This window comes from Chrysemys picta, unplaced genomic scaffold (genome assembly GCF_011386835.1).
Source record: "Chrysemys picta bellii isolate R12L10 unplaced genomic scaffold, ASM1138683v2 scaf1, whole genome shotgun sequence".
Taxonomy (NCBI): Eukaryota; Metazoa; Chordata; order Testudines; family Emydidae; genus Chrysemys; species Chrysemys picta.
This window is the reverse complement of record NW_027052708.1, coordinates 2,237,216-2,256,225: the sequence shown is the minus strand read 5'-3', so window position 1 is coordinate 2,256,225 and position 19,010 is coordinate 2,237,216. Positions and strand designations below refer to the sequence as shown.

At 47.9% G+C, this 19,010-nt stretch overlaps 3 protein-coding genes and 1 long non-coding RNA gene across 11 annotated transcripts in view; 2 read left to right on the top strand and 2 right to left on the bottom strand.

Moving 5' to 3' along the window:
* LOC112061359 (scavenger receptor cysteine-rich type 1 protein M130-like) overlaps positions 1-9,692 on the top strand; it is a 737,202-nt gene extending 727,510 nt beyond the window's left edge. For 3 of the 5 annotated variants that reach the window (XM_065578753.1, XM_065578752.1, XM_065578750.1), the window contains 6 exons: positions 1,851-2,168; positions 2,248-2,562; positions 7,124-7,432; positions 8,003-8,065; positions 8,152-8,466; positions 8,892-9,692. In XM_065578753.1, coding sequence (XP_065434825.1) covers positions 1,851-2,168; positions 2,248-2,562; positions 7,124-7,432; positions 8,003-8,065; positions 8,152-8,466; positions 8,892-8,932 — 1,361 coding nt within the window. In that variant the 3' untranslated portion in view covers positions 8,933-9,692. Of the gene's footprint in view, positions 1-1,850; positions 2,169-2,247; positions 2,563-4,386; positions 4,579-6,436; positions 6,483-7,123; positions 7,433-8,002; positions 8,066-8,151; positions 8,467-8,891 lie in introns of those variants that run through there. The other 2 variants (XM_065578751.1, XM_065578754.1) reach the window with 2 other exon arrangements.
* LOC135977481 (deleted in malignant brain tumors 1 protein-like) overlaps positions 1-19,010 on the bottom strand; it is a 723,293-nt gene that overhangs the window by 108,641 nt on the left and 595,642 nt on the right. The gene's annotated exons all lie outside the window — the stretch shown is intronic.
* Positions 1-19,010, top strand: part of LOC135977486 (olfactomedin-4-like) — a 689,021-nt gene that overhangs the window by 375,363 nt on the left and 294,648 nt on the right. The gene's annotated exons all lie outside the window — the stretch shown is intronic.
* LOC135977509 (uncharacterized) lies at positions 5,823-14,364 on the bottom strand. Its single transcript, XR_010594973.1, has 2 exons — positions 14,287-14,364; positions 5,823-12,884 (listed from the first exon to the last, which is right to left on the bottom strand). It is a non-coding gene; the product is annotated as an uncharacterized LOC135977509 (long non-coding RNA).

Here is a 19,010-nt window from a genome sequence, read left to right as displayed (position 1 = left end):
CATCATTGACTGCACTGGGTGGCTGCTGCCCATGGAAACATTTTCAAAAGCACCAAGTGATTTAGGGACTTAACTTCCAATTTCATAAGTCACTTAGGAGCTCCAGTACCATGGAGACTTCAGCATCTGTTTGCCTATGTCCCATTTGCAAAGGGGACTTAGGCTCCTGGTCACTTAGGTGTTTTTGGAAGTTTTACCTCAGATGATTAAAGCCAAAGTTTCCAAAGTCTCCTCTAACTTGGGGTGGTGGGACACCAACCGGAGACCTCCCAGAGCCTGATTCTTCAGAGCACTCACCATTTCTGTAGCACTTGATGTGTTCAAAGTACTGTCCAAACTTTAGTTAATCCTCACAAAGCTCCTGGGCAGTAGGTGGGATTATTATCACCTCCATTTTACAGATGGTGAAAGTGAGGGTATGTGAGGCCTTGCTCAGGTCACTCAGAACTGTCAGACACGGTTACTGCTCTGCCTCAGCAAGTGAGAGCTTTGTGCTGCTCAACTATTGTCAGCTCCCTGCCACACCAGCTCGCCTGCCCGGCTAGCAACGCCTCAGGATTCTGCCAGTCCAAACCTCGCCTTACCGGGAACCATCAGTGAACCCCAGTGCCTGAGTTCCCCAGAGCCGTCATTCGGCCGCGGTCAGTCCCTCTCACTGGGTACTCACAGAAGTTATCAAGTGCGCTGCCTCCAAAGAGATACCAGCCTACTAGTTTGGCTGAGGATTTTACCTTCAGTTTTCTACAGAGCACTGGGATGGTTTTGTAATAAAACTAGAGTGAATCTATTAACAAAGAACAGATATTTAAGGAATAATAATTAGGAATAGAAGACACAGGTATAATAAGTAAAACAAAACAAAACATGCTTTCTAGTGACTCAAAACGTAACTCCATCAAGTTACAGTCTCTGTCTAAGCAGATTTTTCACCTAGTCAGTTCCAGCTACTCTTGTTTTCCAGACCAAGAAGATCCACTTAACATGAGCTCAAAGGGCACTGCTCCCCCTTTGACCCTGAGGTGACAGATAACAAAATGGCTTTTTGCCTCTGCTCAAATCTTCCCAAAGTTCATTCACCCTGTTTGAAGAGGCAGGAAGGTTTCCTGGGGGTGCAGCTTCCATCCCCCATCGAGATTGTTAAGGGGTCATCGTCCCCTACTTGTTTGCCCAATGGCTTTGTTTACCTTACACATACATGGACTTTTCTTTCTCTTTGCTCTCACCTTGCTTAATTTACATTGGAGACACAGTTAAGCCAGCGAAACAACAGCCCTTTGTTTAGGACACCTGGGCTTAGGCACACATTATAGGAACATATTTCCAGCACACATCTATCGTTCTTTAAACCTCACCCGTTCATGCATCACACAACAATATGAATGACCGGTGTGATAGCAGTTTGCATAACACAACACCTTTTAGATGCCGATTTCAACACCTGTGGCTTAGGGCAATGAGCGTGTCAGGCCAGAAGAGAGTTGTGGTATGGAGTGTGCTCTGAGGGTTGGCTCTGGGGAACTCCCTGGGCCACAGATATGTCTACACTCCGTGCTGGGCATGTAATTCCCAGCTCAAGGAACTTGGCACACTAAAAAATAGAGTGTAGCTGTGAGCCTAGAATCTCCCAGGATATGCTAACAAGCCACTCTGCCCAACAGTGTGTTACAATCCTTATAGCACCCTCCACTTAGAGATTCAAAAAACCAACATTTTCTGCATAGGTTACTCCTTTTAACTATGTGGCATCCTCTGAGTTAGAAACAGTTCATAATTTCTTACACACTGTGCATTATTTCTAGTATATAACCAGGAGTGTTATTCAGTGTGTTTCCCATCTCTCCTGAGCCCAGGTCACTCTGAATCACTCAGACTGCTGAATGGAGAGAGCCGGTGCGACGGGAGAGTTGAGATTTCCCTCCATGGTGTGTGGAGCAGAGTGCTGGATGATCAGTGGGACATGGACGATGCCAGCGTGGTGTGCAGGCAGCTCCAGTGCGGAGCCGCTGAGAAAGCTTATAACCCCCCTAAGTCTGAGCGAGGAACGGGCCCTGTGGGGCTGAGAAGGGTCCAGTGTGCAGGAAATGAGACTCATCTGACTCTCTGTGACAAATCCACATCTGAGGCAGCCCAGGCAGGAATTGCTGAGGACGTTGGAGTTGTTTGCTCAGGTGATTCATTTCCAAATCTCACAAACAGTTTCTGTTCAGTAGGAAAATACATATTAACAGCTGGGATTTATCTCTGCAGGGAGCAGACAGATCAGACTGGTGAATGGGGCAGGTCGCTGTGCCGGGAGAGTGGAGATTTATTACAATGGCAGCTGGGGGACAGTCTGTGATGATTCCTGGGATCTGTTAGACTCCAATGTTGTTTGCAAACAACTGGGATGTGGACATGCCATCAATGCAACTGTCTCTGCTCATTATGGGCAAGGATCCGGGCAGATCTGGCTGGATGATGTGAACTGCTCTGGGAATGAGTCCGATCTCTGGGCGTGTCCTTCCAGGGGCTGGGGCCAGCACAACTGCAGACTCAAAGAGGATGCGGGAGTTCTCTGCTCAGGTCTGTTCTGTGAATGCTCTTGTGAGGGATTTAATGAAGGGGGCAGATGTTTATGCAGATCGCTGTGAATGATACTCTACCTGACTGTTTCTGCCTCCCTTTCCCTTGTATAACTACCTACCAATGTCTCCAATCATTAGAAAGTCCTCAGCTCCCACCCAGCGTTACTGGAGATATTGCAAGATTTCCCTAATGTTAGAATGCTGCGTCTCAGGTATCTGAAGGAGACTGTATCATGGCAAATAGTGACTAAAAAGGATTTAGGGTCCCAGTGGAGAAATAACTGAACATGCGCTCCCAGTGCCATGTGTGGCAAAATGGGCTAATGTGAACCTTGGATGTATAAACAGGGGAGTAGTGAGTAGGAGGGAGGACTAAATTTTACTGTTGTGTATGGCACTGCTGAGATAGATACTGGAATACTGTGTCCAGTTCTGATATCCAGAAAAAATTGGAGAGGGAGCAGAGAAGAGCCACAAAAGTGATCTAATGGCTTTAATAAAAGCCTTACATTGAGAGATTTAAGATGCTGAATCTGTTTAGCTTATCAAAATGATCAAGAGGTAACTTGATTACAGTGCATAAGTTCCTTCACAAGGAGAACATACACTTACTAAAGGGCTCTTTAATCTAATGGAGGAAGGCAGAACAAGAGTCGATGGCTGGAAGCTGAAACCAGACAAATTCACATCAGAAATAAGGCCCAGGTTTTTAACAGGGAGGGTGATTAACCATCAGAACAAACTACCAGGGAAATGGTGCATTCTGCATCTCTTAAAGTCTTCCTGTCTAGACCGGATGCCTTTCTGGAAGTGATGCTTACGTCAAACTCAAGTTATTAGGCTCTATGCAGCTGTTTACAGAAGGTCAAACTATTTGATCTCATGATCCCTGTCATGCTGTCTGGAGTGGCTCACGGCTCTGAGTGCCCACCTCAGGGCAGATGGTGAGAATTGAAATCCCTGACTATTATTGAGTTCTTAATTTTGATACCCTCTCTAATTTCCCTTAGCATTTCATCATCACTATCACTGTCCTGGTCAGGTGGTCAATAATAGATCCCAAATGTTTTACACTTATTAGAGCATGACATTACTATCCATAGAGATTCTATGGAACATGTGGATTCACTTAAGATTTTTACTTCATTTGATTCTACATTTTCTTTCACATATAGTGCCACTGCCGCCCTCCTCTCCCCCCCCCCCCCCCCGCACGACCTGTTCTATCCTTCCAATATATTTTGTACCCCGGAATGATTGTGTCCCATTGATTGTCCTCAGTCCACCAGGTTTCTGTGATGCCTATTATATCAATATCCTCCTTTATCACTAGGCACTCTAGTTCACCCATCTTATTATTTAGACTTCTAGCATTTGTGTACAAGCACTTTAAAAACTTGTCACTGTTTATTTGTCTGCCCTTTTCTGATGTGTCCAATTCTTTACATGAATGTTTCTCATCTGAGCTGGCCCTTACATTATCCTCTTCCATCCTCTGCTCCTGACTATAACCTAGAGAATAGACTCTCCTCTAAGAGAAGTCTCTGTCCGATCCACGTGCTCCTCTGCAGCAGACGGCTTTCCCCCATCTCCTAGTATAAAAACTGCTCTGCAACCTTTTTAATGTTAAGTGCCAGCAGTCTGGTTCCACTTTGGTTTAGGTGGAGCCCATCTCTCCTGTATAGGCTCCCCCATTCCAAAAGCTTCCCCAGTTCCTAATGAATCTAAACCCCTCCTCTCTACACCATCGTCTCATCCAGGTATTGAGACTCTGAAGTTCTGCCTGCCTACCTGGCCCTGCGTGTGGAACTGGGAGCATTTCTGAGAATGCCACCATAGAGGTCCTGGATTTCAGTCTCTTCCCTAGCAGCCTAAATTTGGCCTCCGGGACGTTTCTCCTACCCTTCCCTATGTCATTGGTACCTACATGTACCACGACCACCGGCTCCTCCCCAGGACTACACATAAGTCTATCCAGATGCCTCGAGAGATCTGCAACCTTCACACCAGGCAGGCAAGTCACAATACAGTTCTCCCAGTCATCACAAACCCAGCTATCGATGTTTCTAATGATCGAATCTCCCATTACTAACACCTGCCTTTTCCTAGTGATTGGAGTTCCCTCCCCTGGAGAGGTATCCTCAGTGCGAGAGGATACCCTAACACCATCTGGAAGGAGGGTCCCAACTATGGGAAGATTTCCCTCTGCTCCCATTGACTGCTCTGCTTCCCTGGGCCCTTCATCCTCCTCAACAGCGCAGGTGCTGTCTGACTGGAGGTGGGACAATTCTACAGTGTCCCGGAAAGCCTCATCAACATACCTCTCTGCCTCTCTTAGCTCCTCCAGTTCTGCTACCCTGGCCTCCAAAGTCCGTATGTGGTCTCTGAGGGCCAGGACCTCCTTGCATTGAATGCACACATACGCCACCCACCCACAGGGCAGGTAATCATACATGCTGCAGTCAGTGCAATAAACTGGATAGCCCCCACTCTGCTGCTGGGCTTCTGCCTGCATTGTCTCCTGCAGCTATCTAGATAATGAAAGGGTTTTGTTTAAATCAAGAAGTTTTGAATGTAGTTTAGTTTACAGGTTTTAAAGAACAGCAAGTGAACCTTGCCCCCTTCCCACTCCCCTTCCAAACTCACTTGCGAAACTCCCTGTTAGCAGCCCCTAGAGGTACCTCTTTCCCCGATGCGGCAGCTCCGGGGCCAGGAGAGAGATGCCTCTCCCCGGCTATGGCAGATCCAGGGCTGGGGTCAGGGGAGAGGCACCAGTCCCCGGCCGCAGGAACTCCAGGGCTGGGGAAGAGGTGCCTCTCCAATCCTGGCCCCTGTGGCTGCGTGTCTATGCGGCCCTTGATAGTCTGCTGTGCGGACACATGACCGCGCAGCTTAGAGGAAACTTAGTCCTGGATCACTATATCTATCTTACCATGGAGTCACAGACAGTCCCCTTAGATTCTCCAGTCAATCTTGTCACCCGGACAAACTGGACTTAGTTATTGTCAAGGTTCCTTCCCCACCCTGAACTTTAGGGTACAGATGTGGGGGCCTGCATGAAAACTTCTAAGCTTAACTACCAGCTTAGATCTGCTTTTGCTGCCACCACCCAAATAATTGATGAGTTATTTGGGAAACTCTGTCTTCCCCCCAAAAACCTTTCCCTCCCTGGGTAGCCTTGGGAGACTCTTCCACCAATTCCCTGGTGAACACCGATCCAAACCCCTTGGATCTTAAAACAAGGAAAAATCAATCAGGTTCTTAAAAAGAAGGCTTTTAATTAAAGAAAGAAAGGTAAAAATCATCTCTGTAAAATCAGGATGGAAAATGACTTTAGAGGGTAATCACATTCAAAGAGCCCAGAGGAACTCACTCTAGCCTTAAGTTCAAACCTATAGCAAACAGAGATAAACACTCTAGCAAAAGGTACATTTACAAGTTGAGAAAACAAAGATAAAACTAACACACCTTGGCTGGCTGTACTTACAAGTTTGAAATACGAGAGACTTGTTCAGAAAGATTTGGAGACCATGGATTGATGTCTGGTCTCTCTTAGTCCCAAGAGCGAACACCCACCAAAAGCAAAAAGCACAAACAAAAGCCTTCCCCCAACCAAGATTTGAAAGTATCTTGTCTCCTTATTGGTCCTTTGGGTCAGGTGTCAGCCAGGTTACCTGAGCTTCTTAACCCTTTACAGGCAAAAGGTCTTTGGAGTCTCTGGCCTGGAGGGATTCCACAGTATTGTACACAGGAGGGCTGTTACCCTTCCCTTTATAGTTATGACAGTTATAATTGATCATTTACACCACAAATCACACTGCATTCAGGTTGCAAGAGACAAGACACTTACTATTTTTATTTCTCTCTTCCAGCCTTCAAAGCGATGGGACGAGGCCTTCTGCATGTACTGCTCCCTGGGTGCGATAAGGCCATTAACCAATCCTTTATATTGTGATGATCCTTGATGGCCCATCTGGTTTTGATAGTTCTTGGGGATGGATGGGAGGATGATTCCCATGCCTGAGTTCACAAGTTCAGAGCAAGCATTTTCAAACTTATAAAGCAAAACGTACATATTTTCTTGTAGCATGGACCACATACATTACAAGTGAGATTAATGCCTGCAGCAACTAACCACCATTTCATAGAGTTTAAGCGCAAACTAAATTCTTACAAGACTAATACCTGTTCTGGGCAAAACTAACGAACAGGTGACCTGGTTTGGTCTCCAGCTACGAGATTATAAGTTCTCAGTTAAGGCCTGCAGCCTGGGCAAGAGCTGGCGTCTGGCCTGCCAATGTCACAATCCTTCCTGACCTTTATCTATTACAATCTGTATGTAGCTGCTGGTAAATGGTGGCCTTCCAGAGATGCCCACTGTATGTCTAAGGGGCCTGTGGTCTCTAAAAGAGTCTCTAATTCTTGGAGTGGTTCTCTAGCAGTTACTCCTGCAGAACAATGCACAGGATTGTTAGCAATCGCTGGGATTTCACTCTTCACACCCCAGTTCATTTCAGAATCAAATGATTTAAATTCCCTTTTTGTGCATTTGCTTCTAGAATTCACAGATCTGAGGCTGGTGAGCGACAGTGACTGTGCTGGGCGGCTGGAGGTTTTCTACAATGGGACGTGGGGCAGTGTTTGTTCCAATCAGATGTCTGGAGTCACTGCAGCAATTGTATGCAAACAGCTGAACTGTGGAGACGGAGGATATATTTCAGGAGGATCTGAATATGGAAAGGGTCCCACATGGCTGGACCACGTTGTATGCAGTGAGCAGCACAGCTCCCTCTGGCAGTGCCCATCAGACCAATGGAATCCAAAGTCCTGTGATAACCGAGCAGAAGAGACCCATATTTCTTGCACTGGTAATTCTAAAACTACCAGCATGTGCACATGCACACACACATGTACATGATATGTTCAATAAATTGAAGGGTTAGGATAGAACTTGTTGTTGTTCACATCTCAGTGTAGGCAGATGTAAATTCTTAACACAAGATACGAACATATTTTCACAGTCTTTTATAGGTATAAGCATTTGTCTGATTAACAACAAACATGGAAGTTAATCAATTAATTATAAAAAAGAGACCAGTGTTACACAGTGCGATAAGGTAGTGTGAGAGCGAAGAAAAGCTTCTCCTTATAGACCATCATTAGGCAGCTCTGTGGTTATTAATCCTTTTGGGATGAACAATCAGAGATGGGCCCAGGCTGTGCAGTTTGGGTCAAGACTGGAATCCCCCACAAGACTGGGTGCATGTCAGCCGGTTTCTCAGTAACAACTGATAGCAAATTAATTTGGTATTAAATGACCTAGAGTTCACATTTCAGTTCATACAGTGCTGAAATTAGGGGTTAAAAATACAGATAAATTCTACTTCTACATCACACACACAACTCAGTGCATTCACCTCAGCTTTTTCTCTCCATAGGAAAAAAAGCAAAACCAACTCAGAACCCGTTCACCGAGTGCCCAAACTCTACGAGGTGCACAGGTATCTCTGCTTCTCACTGTCTCACTCTTGGTCCCTAAGGACTTTCCCAGCTGTCCCAGTAACATGTGAGGTTTCTTCATTTCCAGACCAGGAGAAGTTACGTGTCGTGGGAGGAGAGGACGGATGCTCGGGGAGAGTGGAGGTTTGGTACCGTGGCTCCTGGGGAACAGTTTGTGATGACTCCTGGGACATGGCGGATGCTAACGTTGTGTGTAAACAACTGGGCTGTGGATCTGCTGTATCTGCCCCGGGCGAGGCTGCATTCGGTGAGGGGACTGGTCCCATCTGGGTGGAGACGCTGAATTGCAGAGGGAGAGAGTCATCTCTCTGGGACTGTCCTGCCAAGCCCTGGGGTGAGAGCAACTGTGGTCATAAGGAAGATGCTGCTGTGAATTGCTCAGGTGAGTGACAGGAGATGTTTCTGCTACATGCTGTAATTTTCAAGGAGGAGGATGGACCAGCCCCTCCCCCCACTTTGGTCCCAGACCAGGCACTCCCATCTCCTGTATGCACAAGCATCCTGGATGTTGTGGGATGGATCCTTTCTCAGGTCAGATTGGCTCAGACATCAGCTCACAAATTCCCTGTATTTATCACAGGCCCCACTGTGCTGGTTTGTTACTAGAGTCCTCATTACTGCACAGAGCACAAGGGACTTGGGCCCAAAATCACTAACAAACAGGCCCTGTGCTGCTGTGAGCAAGTTTGTGGAGGTGACAGTTGGACAGTGCCCCCAGGGATTCTCAGAGGTGAGATTCTCCCTAGTAACAAACACGTCATCTCCTCCTTGCTCCAGACTCCAACTCTCCTTCTTTTCCCTTTGCAGGTCTGACAGAGAGGACAGATTCTCTAAATAGCTCAGTGTGACACTCTGAACCTCAGGGGAACGCCCTACACCCCCATATTCATCTTTATAAAATGATTGTGTGGTATCCACTGCAAAGTTTGTCATGTTAGGTGTCTTCGCAAGGCTCATGATGCAATGAGCATGGTTGTTACAGTGATGTTATAGTAATCGTTTCAGTAATATTATAGTAAGGTTATAATTTCATGTATATACTTATGAGGTTGAAAATGTATCCTCAGGGCTTAAAGCAAGCCCAGGCAAAAACTCCCCAAGAACATAGAGGCAGTTCACACCTCATCAGGGCATGGATGGGACAAACCCAGCCCTGCCTCATAGGAACAATGGACACTGGCTTAGGCAGCAACAAAAGAATCTATTAGACCCTCGAGGGAGTCACCCCCTTCCTTTGGTTAGTTTGGGACTGCGAAGAGGTAATGCTCACCTGATTAGAAGTGGGGGGTGGGGCAAAGCCAAGAGGAAAGAAAGGACATGATAAAAAGGAGAGACCTTTTCCCATGCTCTCTCTCTCTTCCACCTACATCTACAGCCACCACCACCACCAAGCGACTGAAACACTGATTAAAGGAGAGAACCGGACTGAAAAGTAACCAGCCAGCCTGTAGTGAGAAGCATCTAAGTTTGTAAGGACACTGAAAGTGTTAAGATCCGCTTGAATGTGTTTTGCTTTTATTTCATTTGACCAAATCTGACTTGTTATGCTTTGACTTATAATCACTTAAAATCTATCTGTATAGCTAATAAATCTGTTTGTTTATTCTACCTGAAGCAGTGCATTTGGTTTGAAGTGTGTCAGAGGCTCCCCTTGGGATAACAAGCCTGGTACATATCAATTTCTTTGTTAAATTGACAAACTCATATAAGCTTGCAGCGTCCAGCGGGCATAAGTGGACACTGCAAGATGGAGGTAACTAGGGTTGTGTCTGGGACCAGAGATATTGGCTAGTGTCATATGGTTGCACAATCCAATCAACTTACATGCCAGAGTCTCCGCGAGAACAGCCTAGGAGTGGGGGCTCTCACAGCAGAGCAGGGTAAGGCTGGCTCCCAGAGTCAAGGATTGGAGAGGCCTAGCAGATCACTGGTCCAGATAACACCAGAAGGGAATGTCACACCCAGATAAAACATCCTCCTCCTCCCATCAAGGGTTAAATTTCCTTGGTGCTTGGGTCACAGAGGGAGGAGCTGCAAGCTGTAGCCTGAGGGAAGGAGCTGCTTTCCATGGCCTGTGAAATCTAGGGGCGAATGACACCCGAGTGAGAGCTGCAGGCCGTGCTGAGCAGGACGTGAGCTATTATGACTGGGAGTGGATGGGTCATTACACAAACTTAAAACTATTTCCCCAAGCTAATTTTTCCCCTACTGTTACTCAGATCTTTTTGTCAACTGTTTGAAATGGGCCTGATTACCACTACAAAAGTGATTTTTCCTCCTGCTGCTAATAGCGCACTTTAATTGAATTGTCTCATTAGAATTGGTAAGGCAACCCCCCATCTTTTCATGTACTCTGTATATATATCTTCCTACTGTATTTTCCACTCTAGGAATCTGATGAAGTGGGTTTTAGCCCACAAAAGTCTATGCCCAAATACATTTGTTAGTCTCTGAGGTGCCACAAGTACTCCTCGTTGTTTTTTTCTGATACAGACTAACATGGCTACCACTCTGAAACCTTTTAACACGGAGCAGCTATCTAATGCCCTTTCCATCTGACGCCCTGACCCAGAGATAAATCACTGCAGCTTCACCCTGTGAGCTTGTCATTGGAGCTAGGTGCAAGTCTTCCCTGAAAAATGTTTTGGTGAAAAATGCAGATTCAGAGACACGGAAACATTTCACAAATTCCTGTTAATTTCACCCAATTGTTCTAAATACACAGAACAATTCATTTCATTTCAACACAAGGAAGCTCTGCATGCTGACCCCACCTCAAGCTCTGGCTCCACTGCTCCCATTGGCTGGGAACCATGGCCAGTGGGAGATCCAGGGGTGGTGCATGCAGGCGCGGGCAGCGTGCACCACGCAGAGCCGCCTGGCCTTGCCTCCACCTAGGGTTAAAACATGCAGGCCGCTTCCGGGAACAACGCAGATCCAGGGCAGGCAGGGAGCCTGCTTTAGCCCCACTGCATCACTGACTGGGAGCCACCTGAGGTAAAGGCCACCCAGCTGGAGCCTGCACCCTGAACTCCCCAGGTTGGAACCCCGTCCCACACCCTTCCTCCCTCCCTGACCTCGCACCCTCCATCCGCACCCCAACCCACTGTCCCAGGTTGGAACCCCCTCCTGCACTCAAACTCCCTCCCAGAGACTGCACCCAGGACCCCCTCCCAATCCCCAGCCCCGGTTCTGAGCTCCTTCCCACACCCAAGCTCCCTCCCGGAGCCTGCAGCCTGCACCCCCTCCCACACCTCAACCCACTGACCCAGCCCTGAGTCCCCTCCTGGACTCCAAACCCCTCAGCCCCATCCCAGAGCCCTCTCCTTCACCCCAAACCCCTCATCCCTGGCCCCACCCCAGAGCCCACAACCCCAGCCAGAGACTGCATCCCCTCCTGCATCCTATCCCCCTGCCCGAGCACTGAGCCCACTCCTGCACTCCAAACACCTTGGCCCCACCCTGCAGCCTGCACTCCCAGCTGGAGACCTCACCCCCTCCCACCCCACAACCCCCTGCCCCAGTGAATCCGCCTCCTGGATGCAACATTACCCTGACAAAAAACTAACTGTATTTCCCAGTAGGGACAATAGTGGCTTGTTAAGAAAACTCAGAAGTTCGCCCACTAGTATTGTCTATTGGTGTAACGCTGGGGGCACTGACCAGGTGCATTACCAGAGCTGTGTGGAGGCCCAGGGGTAGGCAAGTGTTTGAGGCCCTTGATCACGATAATGGCCCATTGCAGGGACTTATGGTAGAGTTTGCCTAGGAGCTGACCTGGGACCCTCACTGCCATTAGCACTAGGGTTACTCACTATTTGTAAAGAGAACGCACCGAAGCAGAGATCTCTACAGTGCAGCAGTGTTCTCTGCCAGCCTTTCCTGGCACGTGGATATTGCAGCTTATATACATCTGTGTCAGACACGGTGTGACTGGGGGGGAGGGAGAGGGTTTTTTTGGAAAATAGAGATTTTACACCCAAGGGTCAATATCCCACCCTTATTAGCTGGATCAGCTCCCACTGGTGTCAGTACGTTAGAGACCGATATCAGTTTATGGGGTAAACTTTATCAGGAAAACGCATTGAAAAGACATTCTAAAAATAATGTCAAGTTTAGGAAGTCGGGAACAAACTCTGGGAAATTCCAAATAATTTATATTTGTAATTATTATAGCAAGATGCCTTATGGAACAATCCTTCTAGACTAGATCCCAGTCACTACTTTCTACAATTCTCCCCTCCCCCCCCCCCCACCGCGTGCACACACACGCCTGTCATCTGGGAGCTCTAGGACCCTTTCAATCAGCTACTAAAATGTATCAGATAAATGTGATATGTGAAATCCCCCAATCTGAGGGTTCCAGAGGAGGGCTCCTCTTACGGCCCTGGAGTGGAAGTGCTGGTGACTCTGGAGGATCAGTATCAGAACAATGTGACTGGACCAAATAACCTTGTGATGATGTAAAAGCTTTGCCTCTTTCTCTGAGAAATGCTCCCTCTAGCATGATGCTCAGAGACAGTCCCTGCCTGGTAGACAGACAAAGCAGGTGTTTCTATAGGGTTTGTGTGAAGTTGCAGGAAATACAATTGCGAGTGGGAAAAGGTTCACAAATTTCCTCTGTATAAAACTTTCCATTGATTGGCCAGGATGGAAGTGTCCTGCTTTTTTATCCAGGTAATTTCTTCATCTTCAATTTGTGCCTTTTTCATATTAAATCCTTCTGAAAGTCTTCCCCATAGTGGAAGTTTTTCTTGCTAGATGAATTGTGCAGTTTCCAGGGCTCATCACAGGGAGAGGCTGAAATTGAACAAATCCGAGAGACAAGGGTGGGTCACCTCTGGGTATGGCCGGCTGTTTATAGGGAGGTTGGTTTACACTGAATGTTCTATCAGGTATGTGGTAAAAGTGAGACACCAGCAAGAGAACATTCTGAGATGAGTAATGTGATTATTCCTAAACTGAATTCCGATTTGAAACTTTCATTGAAACCAAGGAGGTAAATGGAAAATTCTCCCTGGGTAATTCACACCTGAAATTAAACAAACTGTGAAAAGATTTCCCAATTAGCAATAAATGCAGAGAATGAATATTTCTGCTAGGATGATAAATGAATTTTAAGACAATAGTGACAAGAGGAAGGTAAATCAGAATCTGACTTTCCACTGAACCAATAAGGCGACAACAATTAACAAGTCAATGAGTTCTTACTAGAAACCCCGTTAAAACTAATCATCTTTGCACAGTGGCATGTTTATTTCCCTGACAATCTACAAATATAGTTTACAATCAATGCTGAGCTGAGTACTGACCAGTGGAAAAGCCAAAAGTGTTTGAATGAATCCTCAGAGAAGTAAATACCAGAATGCTTGTGTAAGGGGACTGTTGTCCCCTTACTAACATTCATTGGGGGTGTTTTGGTTGGCTAGCTCCCAGCACTAAAAGAATAGGGAGAGGCCAATGCTCCAGGTCAGCCTGATTGACAGGGCGGGCAAGCTAATCAGGGAGTCAGGAGGCCAGGGTGCTTCCCGTCCTCCCTGTGAGCTGGAATTGCCTGGGTCTGCAGCAGGGATGGGCAACCTTTCAGAAGTGGTGTGCCGAGTCTTCATTTATTCACTTTAATTTAAGGTTTCGCATGCCGGTAATACATGTTAACGTTTTTTAGAAGGTCTCTCTCTATAAGTCTATATTATATAACTAAACTATTGCTGTATGTAAAGTAAACAATGTTTTCAAAATGTTTAAGAAGCTTCCTTTAAAATTAAATTAAAATGCTGATCTTACGCCGCCAGCCTGCTCAGCCAACTTCCAGCCTGGGGTTCTGTTCACCTAGGTCTGCAGCGGGCTGAGCGGGGCGACTCGAGGTCAGGACAGAGGGCTGGGGTGTGTTTGGAGGTGCAGGGCACAAGGCTGGGTGTTGGGGGGAGGTGCAGGGCAGAAGGCTGGGTGTGTGTGTGGGGAGGATCAGGGCAGAGGGCTGGGGTGTGTGGGGGGTGCAGGGCACAAGGCTGGCTGTGTGTGTGTGTGTGTGTGTGTGTGTAGGATCAGGACAGAGGGCTGGGGGTGTTGAGGGGGTGCAGGGCAGAGGGGTGGGGTGCTCGGCTCGTGGGGGTGCTCCCAGCCCCCTGCCCTGAGCGGCTCACGGCAGGGGGCTGGGAGGGATATGCCCTGTTCCACCCCCTTCCCCCAGGCCCGTCCTTACCTCTCTCTGCCTCCTCTATGGAGCAGCCAGCACGCTGCGCTCGGCTCAGCTCCCCCTCCCCCTCGCAAGGGCCGTCGCGGGCAGGGAGAGGGGGGAGGAGGAGGGGCCGGAAGGCACCACGTTGTGGAAAGAAACGGGGGGGGGGAGCGTGGCTGCCGCAGGACCAAGCTTCTGCCTCCTGCCCCCGCAGGGGAGAGCGGTGAGGGCTGAGTGGGGCTGGGGGCCAGGACCCTCCCCACACACACACACACACACCGCTCTCCCCTGCAGGGGCAGAAGGTAGAAGCCTGGTCCTGCGGCAGCCAAGCTTCCCTCCTCCCCCTTCTTCCCCAGCATGGTGCTTTCCGGCCCCTCCTCCTCCTCCTCTCAGTGGGCAGGCAGCGTGCGGCGTTTGCCCCGTAGGTTGCTGACCCCTGGTCTGCAGGGTGGAGCCGAGCGAAGGAGAAAGTAGCGGCCCAAGCTGAGCTAGGGAACAGAGCTGTGCCTGCCAGAGGGGCCCGAAAAGCAGCCCAGGAAGGAGGTCAGAGCTGGGATCAGTGTCATGGAAGCAGCCCACAGAGCAGACGTGTGCTGGGAGCAGGGCTGCAGTCACAGAGCCAGAGGAGCAGCCCAGGGGGTTGGAGGCAGAGCAGCAGCATCAGTGCTGATGCAGAGTGGAGCCGGAGCTAGAACAGTGGAGCTGGGGTTGGAGCTGGAGCAGTCTGAAGCCGGGTGCGGTGAACAACTGGGGCCAGCCAATGGGGGACCCTGGGCAAAAGGTCCAGCACAGAAAGATGCCCCCAGCCAAGGGTCCTTGCAGACCAGACTGGGACGGGGATCTTAACCCGATAGGGGGCTGACACAGAGAAGAAGGCTCCCACCACCCAAAGCCGGAGGTGTGTGGCCACCACCAGAGCAAGTGTCCAACCTGCAGCATCCCTGCAGCACAGCCAGGGCCTGAGAAGGAGCCTGGGACCTACAAGGAACAGACTATGAACTGCCCTGACATTCCAGAGACACTGTTTGTGATGTTCCCTGCCACAGAGCGGGGTGATGTGTTTCCTTTAACCTTTCCCATTTTCCTTATTCTTTTTTAAATTAATTGTTGATTAATTAACTTGTATTTGCTTTAAATTGTATGTAATGGTCAGGGAGGTGTCCAGTGCAGAGAGCAACAGAGGGTCCTGTGGCACCTTTGAGACTAACAGAAGTATTGGGAGCATAAGCTTTCGTGGGTAAGAACCTCACTTCTTCAGATACAAGTAATGGAAATCTCCAGAGGCAGGTATATATCAGTGTGGAGATAACGAGGTTAGTTCAATCAGAGAGGGTGAGGTGCTCTGCTAGCAGTTGAGGTGTGAACACCAAGGGAGGAGAAACTGTTTCTGTAGTTGGATAGCCATTCACAGTCTTTGTTTAATCCTGATCTGATGGTGTCAAATTTGCAAATGAACTGGAGCTCAGCAGTTTCTCTTTGGAGTCTGGTCCAGTGCAGAGAGAGCACTCCGGAGTTGGGACACCACAGCTCCTGTGACCACAGCAGGGTTGGGGATTGAGTCCCCCACAAATCCTGGGCCCAGCCTTGTCAGGGTTATGAGGATTCTGCCAGACAGGAGAATGGAAGGGGAGTCCTCAAGGGCAGGGAGGCCTCTGGGTAAAGGAAGTGTGAGCAAGGACTCAGCTCCTTCTGCTAGCTCATTTCACCAGGGTAGTGCAGAAGCCAGGAAAGTTCCCCACAATAGTGGGACCATTCCCCTGCTTACACTTGCAGAGTACATCACTATTTCACAGAAATGTCTGTCTTTCCTTCACCGCAAATTGTGCATTCAGTTTGGTCACTTCATCTGTACACAGATACAATGGAAATAGAAAAGGTCGACAGAAGGCAAATACAGGTGATTGGAAGCAGCAAGTCTGGGGGTGGGGTGGTCAGATGACTAGAAATATAACAATTTACTTTTGAAAGAAGAAAAACAAAAGACGACATTATCGAGATGTGTAATAGGCATACTGACCCTTGGAGACTGAGAAGGGAAATCTCAGGGACTGTGCTAACTTGTTCTAGGGGACAAAGGAAATTACCAGAGAGAGGAGATGAAAATTTGTGCTTTGGCAGGGAACCCAGGCTGCTGATGCTGCCTAGGGTCTGGGATTGGAGCCTTAAAGAGAGGTGGAGAACTTCCCCCAAAATGGCACATCCAGATCCTGGGGAAAATGAAAGAGAAAAGGGATCAACAGCAGGTGAAGGTGACTGAGTAGGCGATTCCCCTGTGTATGTGTTGGAGATAATGTGATCTGGATCACTTGGTAGCCTGGGTCCATTCAAACACACTGAGTGCTACTAGAATGCAAGGTCATACATCTGTGACTCTGAGAAGGATTTATGTGTTGTAATGGACAAGCAACTCATCATGGGATCCCAGTGCGATGTGGCCAAAACAATCCTTGGTTGTATATACAGGAGAATAAGGATGAGAAATAGGGCACTGGTTTTATCTGTGTATTCAACATTGTTCAGATCACGGAATCGTGCATACAGTGGTGTTGTCCACATTTTAAGATTAACAGTGAAAAATTGGATGGGGGCAGAGAAATGCTACCAAAAAAAGAAGAGCTGAAAAAATGCCTTACCGTCAGAGACAAGAGCTCAATCTGTTCAATTTATCAAAAAGAAGGTCAAGAGGTGATTTGATTATGGTGCATAAATACCTTCACAAAGAGAAAATATTGGGTACTCAAGGGCTCTTTAGGCTAGCAGAGAAAGACATAACCAGAGCCAATGGCTGAAAGTTAATGCCAGAGAAATTGAAATAAGGGACAAATTTGAAATAGGGTGATTAAACATTGGAACAAAGTACCAAGGGAAATGATGGATTCTCCACCCCACATGGAGTCAGTACCGGATTTACCATGGAGCCAGGCCCAAGCTCAGAAGGGGGCCCATAACACTCGCTTCCTCCCCTCTCACAGCCTCCCAGCAGTAGCAGGGATCCAGTATGGGAGCTCAGAACCCAATGGGCCCTGGGAGCTGCAGTTCCTTAGCCAGCTCCTGCCTAGAGAGCCTGCCCTGGAGCAGAGAAGGAACTACATTTCCCAGTATCAGAGGGGTAGCCGTGTTAGTCTGGATCCATAAAAAGCAACAGAGTCCTGTGGCACCTTTAAGACTAACAGATGTATTGGAGCATCGCATTGCATGCATCCAACGAAGTGGACATTCACCTACGAAAGCTTATGCTCCAATACATCTGTTAGTCTTAAAGGTGCCACAGACTCTCTGTTGCTTTTTACAGATCCCAGCGTTCCCTTGGCCGCTATCAACAGGAAAGGAAGGGGGAGTGAGTGGGGAAGCTGAGATCCCATGTGCCTGTTGTGAATGGAGAGCTGGCTGCTAGAAGGAGATGGCACTGTGAATGGGGAACAAGTATGCCCAAGGAGTAGAAGGCTTTGGCCCAGGTATCACCTTCAGAAGACTTCCCCAGACTGGATTAGGGATGCTGGTGTGACCTCACCTGGCAGCCCCCAAAGAAGGAACTGGGTGGAACGATTGGACAGTGCACCTCTGTATCTGAAGCCTAGCAAGTGAGGTACATGGACCCCACTAGGAGAACTTAAAATGAAAAATAAGGGAGGGGAGGCTCTACTAGAGGACCTGGGCAGCTTTAGATACAGTACCAGGCACGCAGGAGGATTTCCACATCTGAGCCATGGAAGCAGAAATTGACTTTTCCTTTCCAGAGTTATCCAATATTCAGAAAGGAAATCTAGCACCTGCCTTCCAGATTTGAACAGTCTCAAAATTCAGGAGAGCTCAAGCTCAAATTGGGCAGCTGTTATTTCATTTCTCCCAAATCAAATATACTGATCCACTGTAATTTACTGTAGAAAAAGTAGGATAAAATTGAGCAACAAATGCTGGGGTCTTCCCAGTGCTAACTAGGACTGGAATTGCTATTTTCAGCAGCCATTACCATTTTTTTTTAGTTTTGTTTGTTTAAAAGGAAGACAGTGATATTGCATTGGCAAATTCCTCATAGAAACAAAGAGTGGAACAAAAGAATAATAAAGGCACCTCAACTTTTCTTCATTTATGTAGGACAGTCTTATAATATGGATCCAGATATCCTCCAATCACACAAGCTGAAAATTGTTCCACTTTACTGCAGTTCTGTAACCAAGCGGGAACCAGTCCTGTCTGTGTTCTGTGTGCAACCAAAATGCCTACTGAATTCAGAAGTGCCTTGCTTTTGAAACCATACTACCTGATATTTTCATTCCTTGTAAGTGAAGCAGGTTTACATTTAGTAACTGGGTGGGAATACTCTTAGAAAAAGTTAGGTGCTGTAGGAGGTGTTGCTTATTCACTAGGTAACGTGAGACCTTCCTGTTACAATAGTAAACCAGTGCAGCATAGAATGCACTTTGCTCCTACAGTCTACAATGGGGTCCTTTGCTTCTATACACAACCCATTAAAGACAATGAAAAGACTCCCACTCACTTCAAGAGGCTTTGGACAGAACTGGTTTGTAAGTGGTTGGATTCACCCCTGTGGTGCCTCCTGCTGGTCATCTTGGGAATTAGCTCACCAACATCCAGAGCACCCTCTGCAGGCCAGGTGTCCCGCCTGTCTCTGGCCCCCCCATGTCCCTTCCGGACCCCAGTGTCCTTGCCTTGGGTGCTGCCCCCTGGCAGTACGCCGCTCTCTCTCTCTGGGTTTCCCCACCCAGGGGAACTCCCACCCCCTATC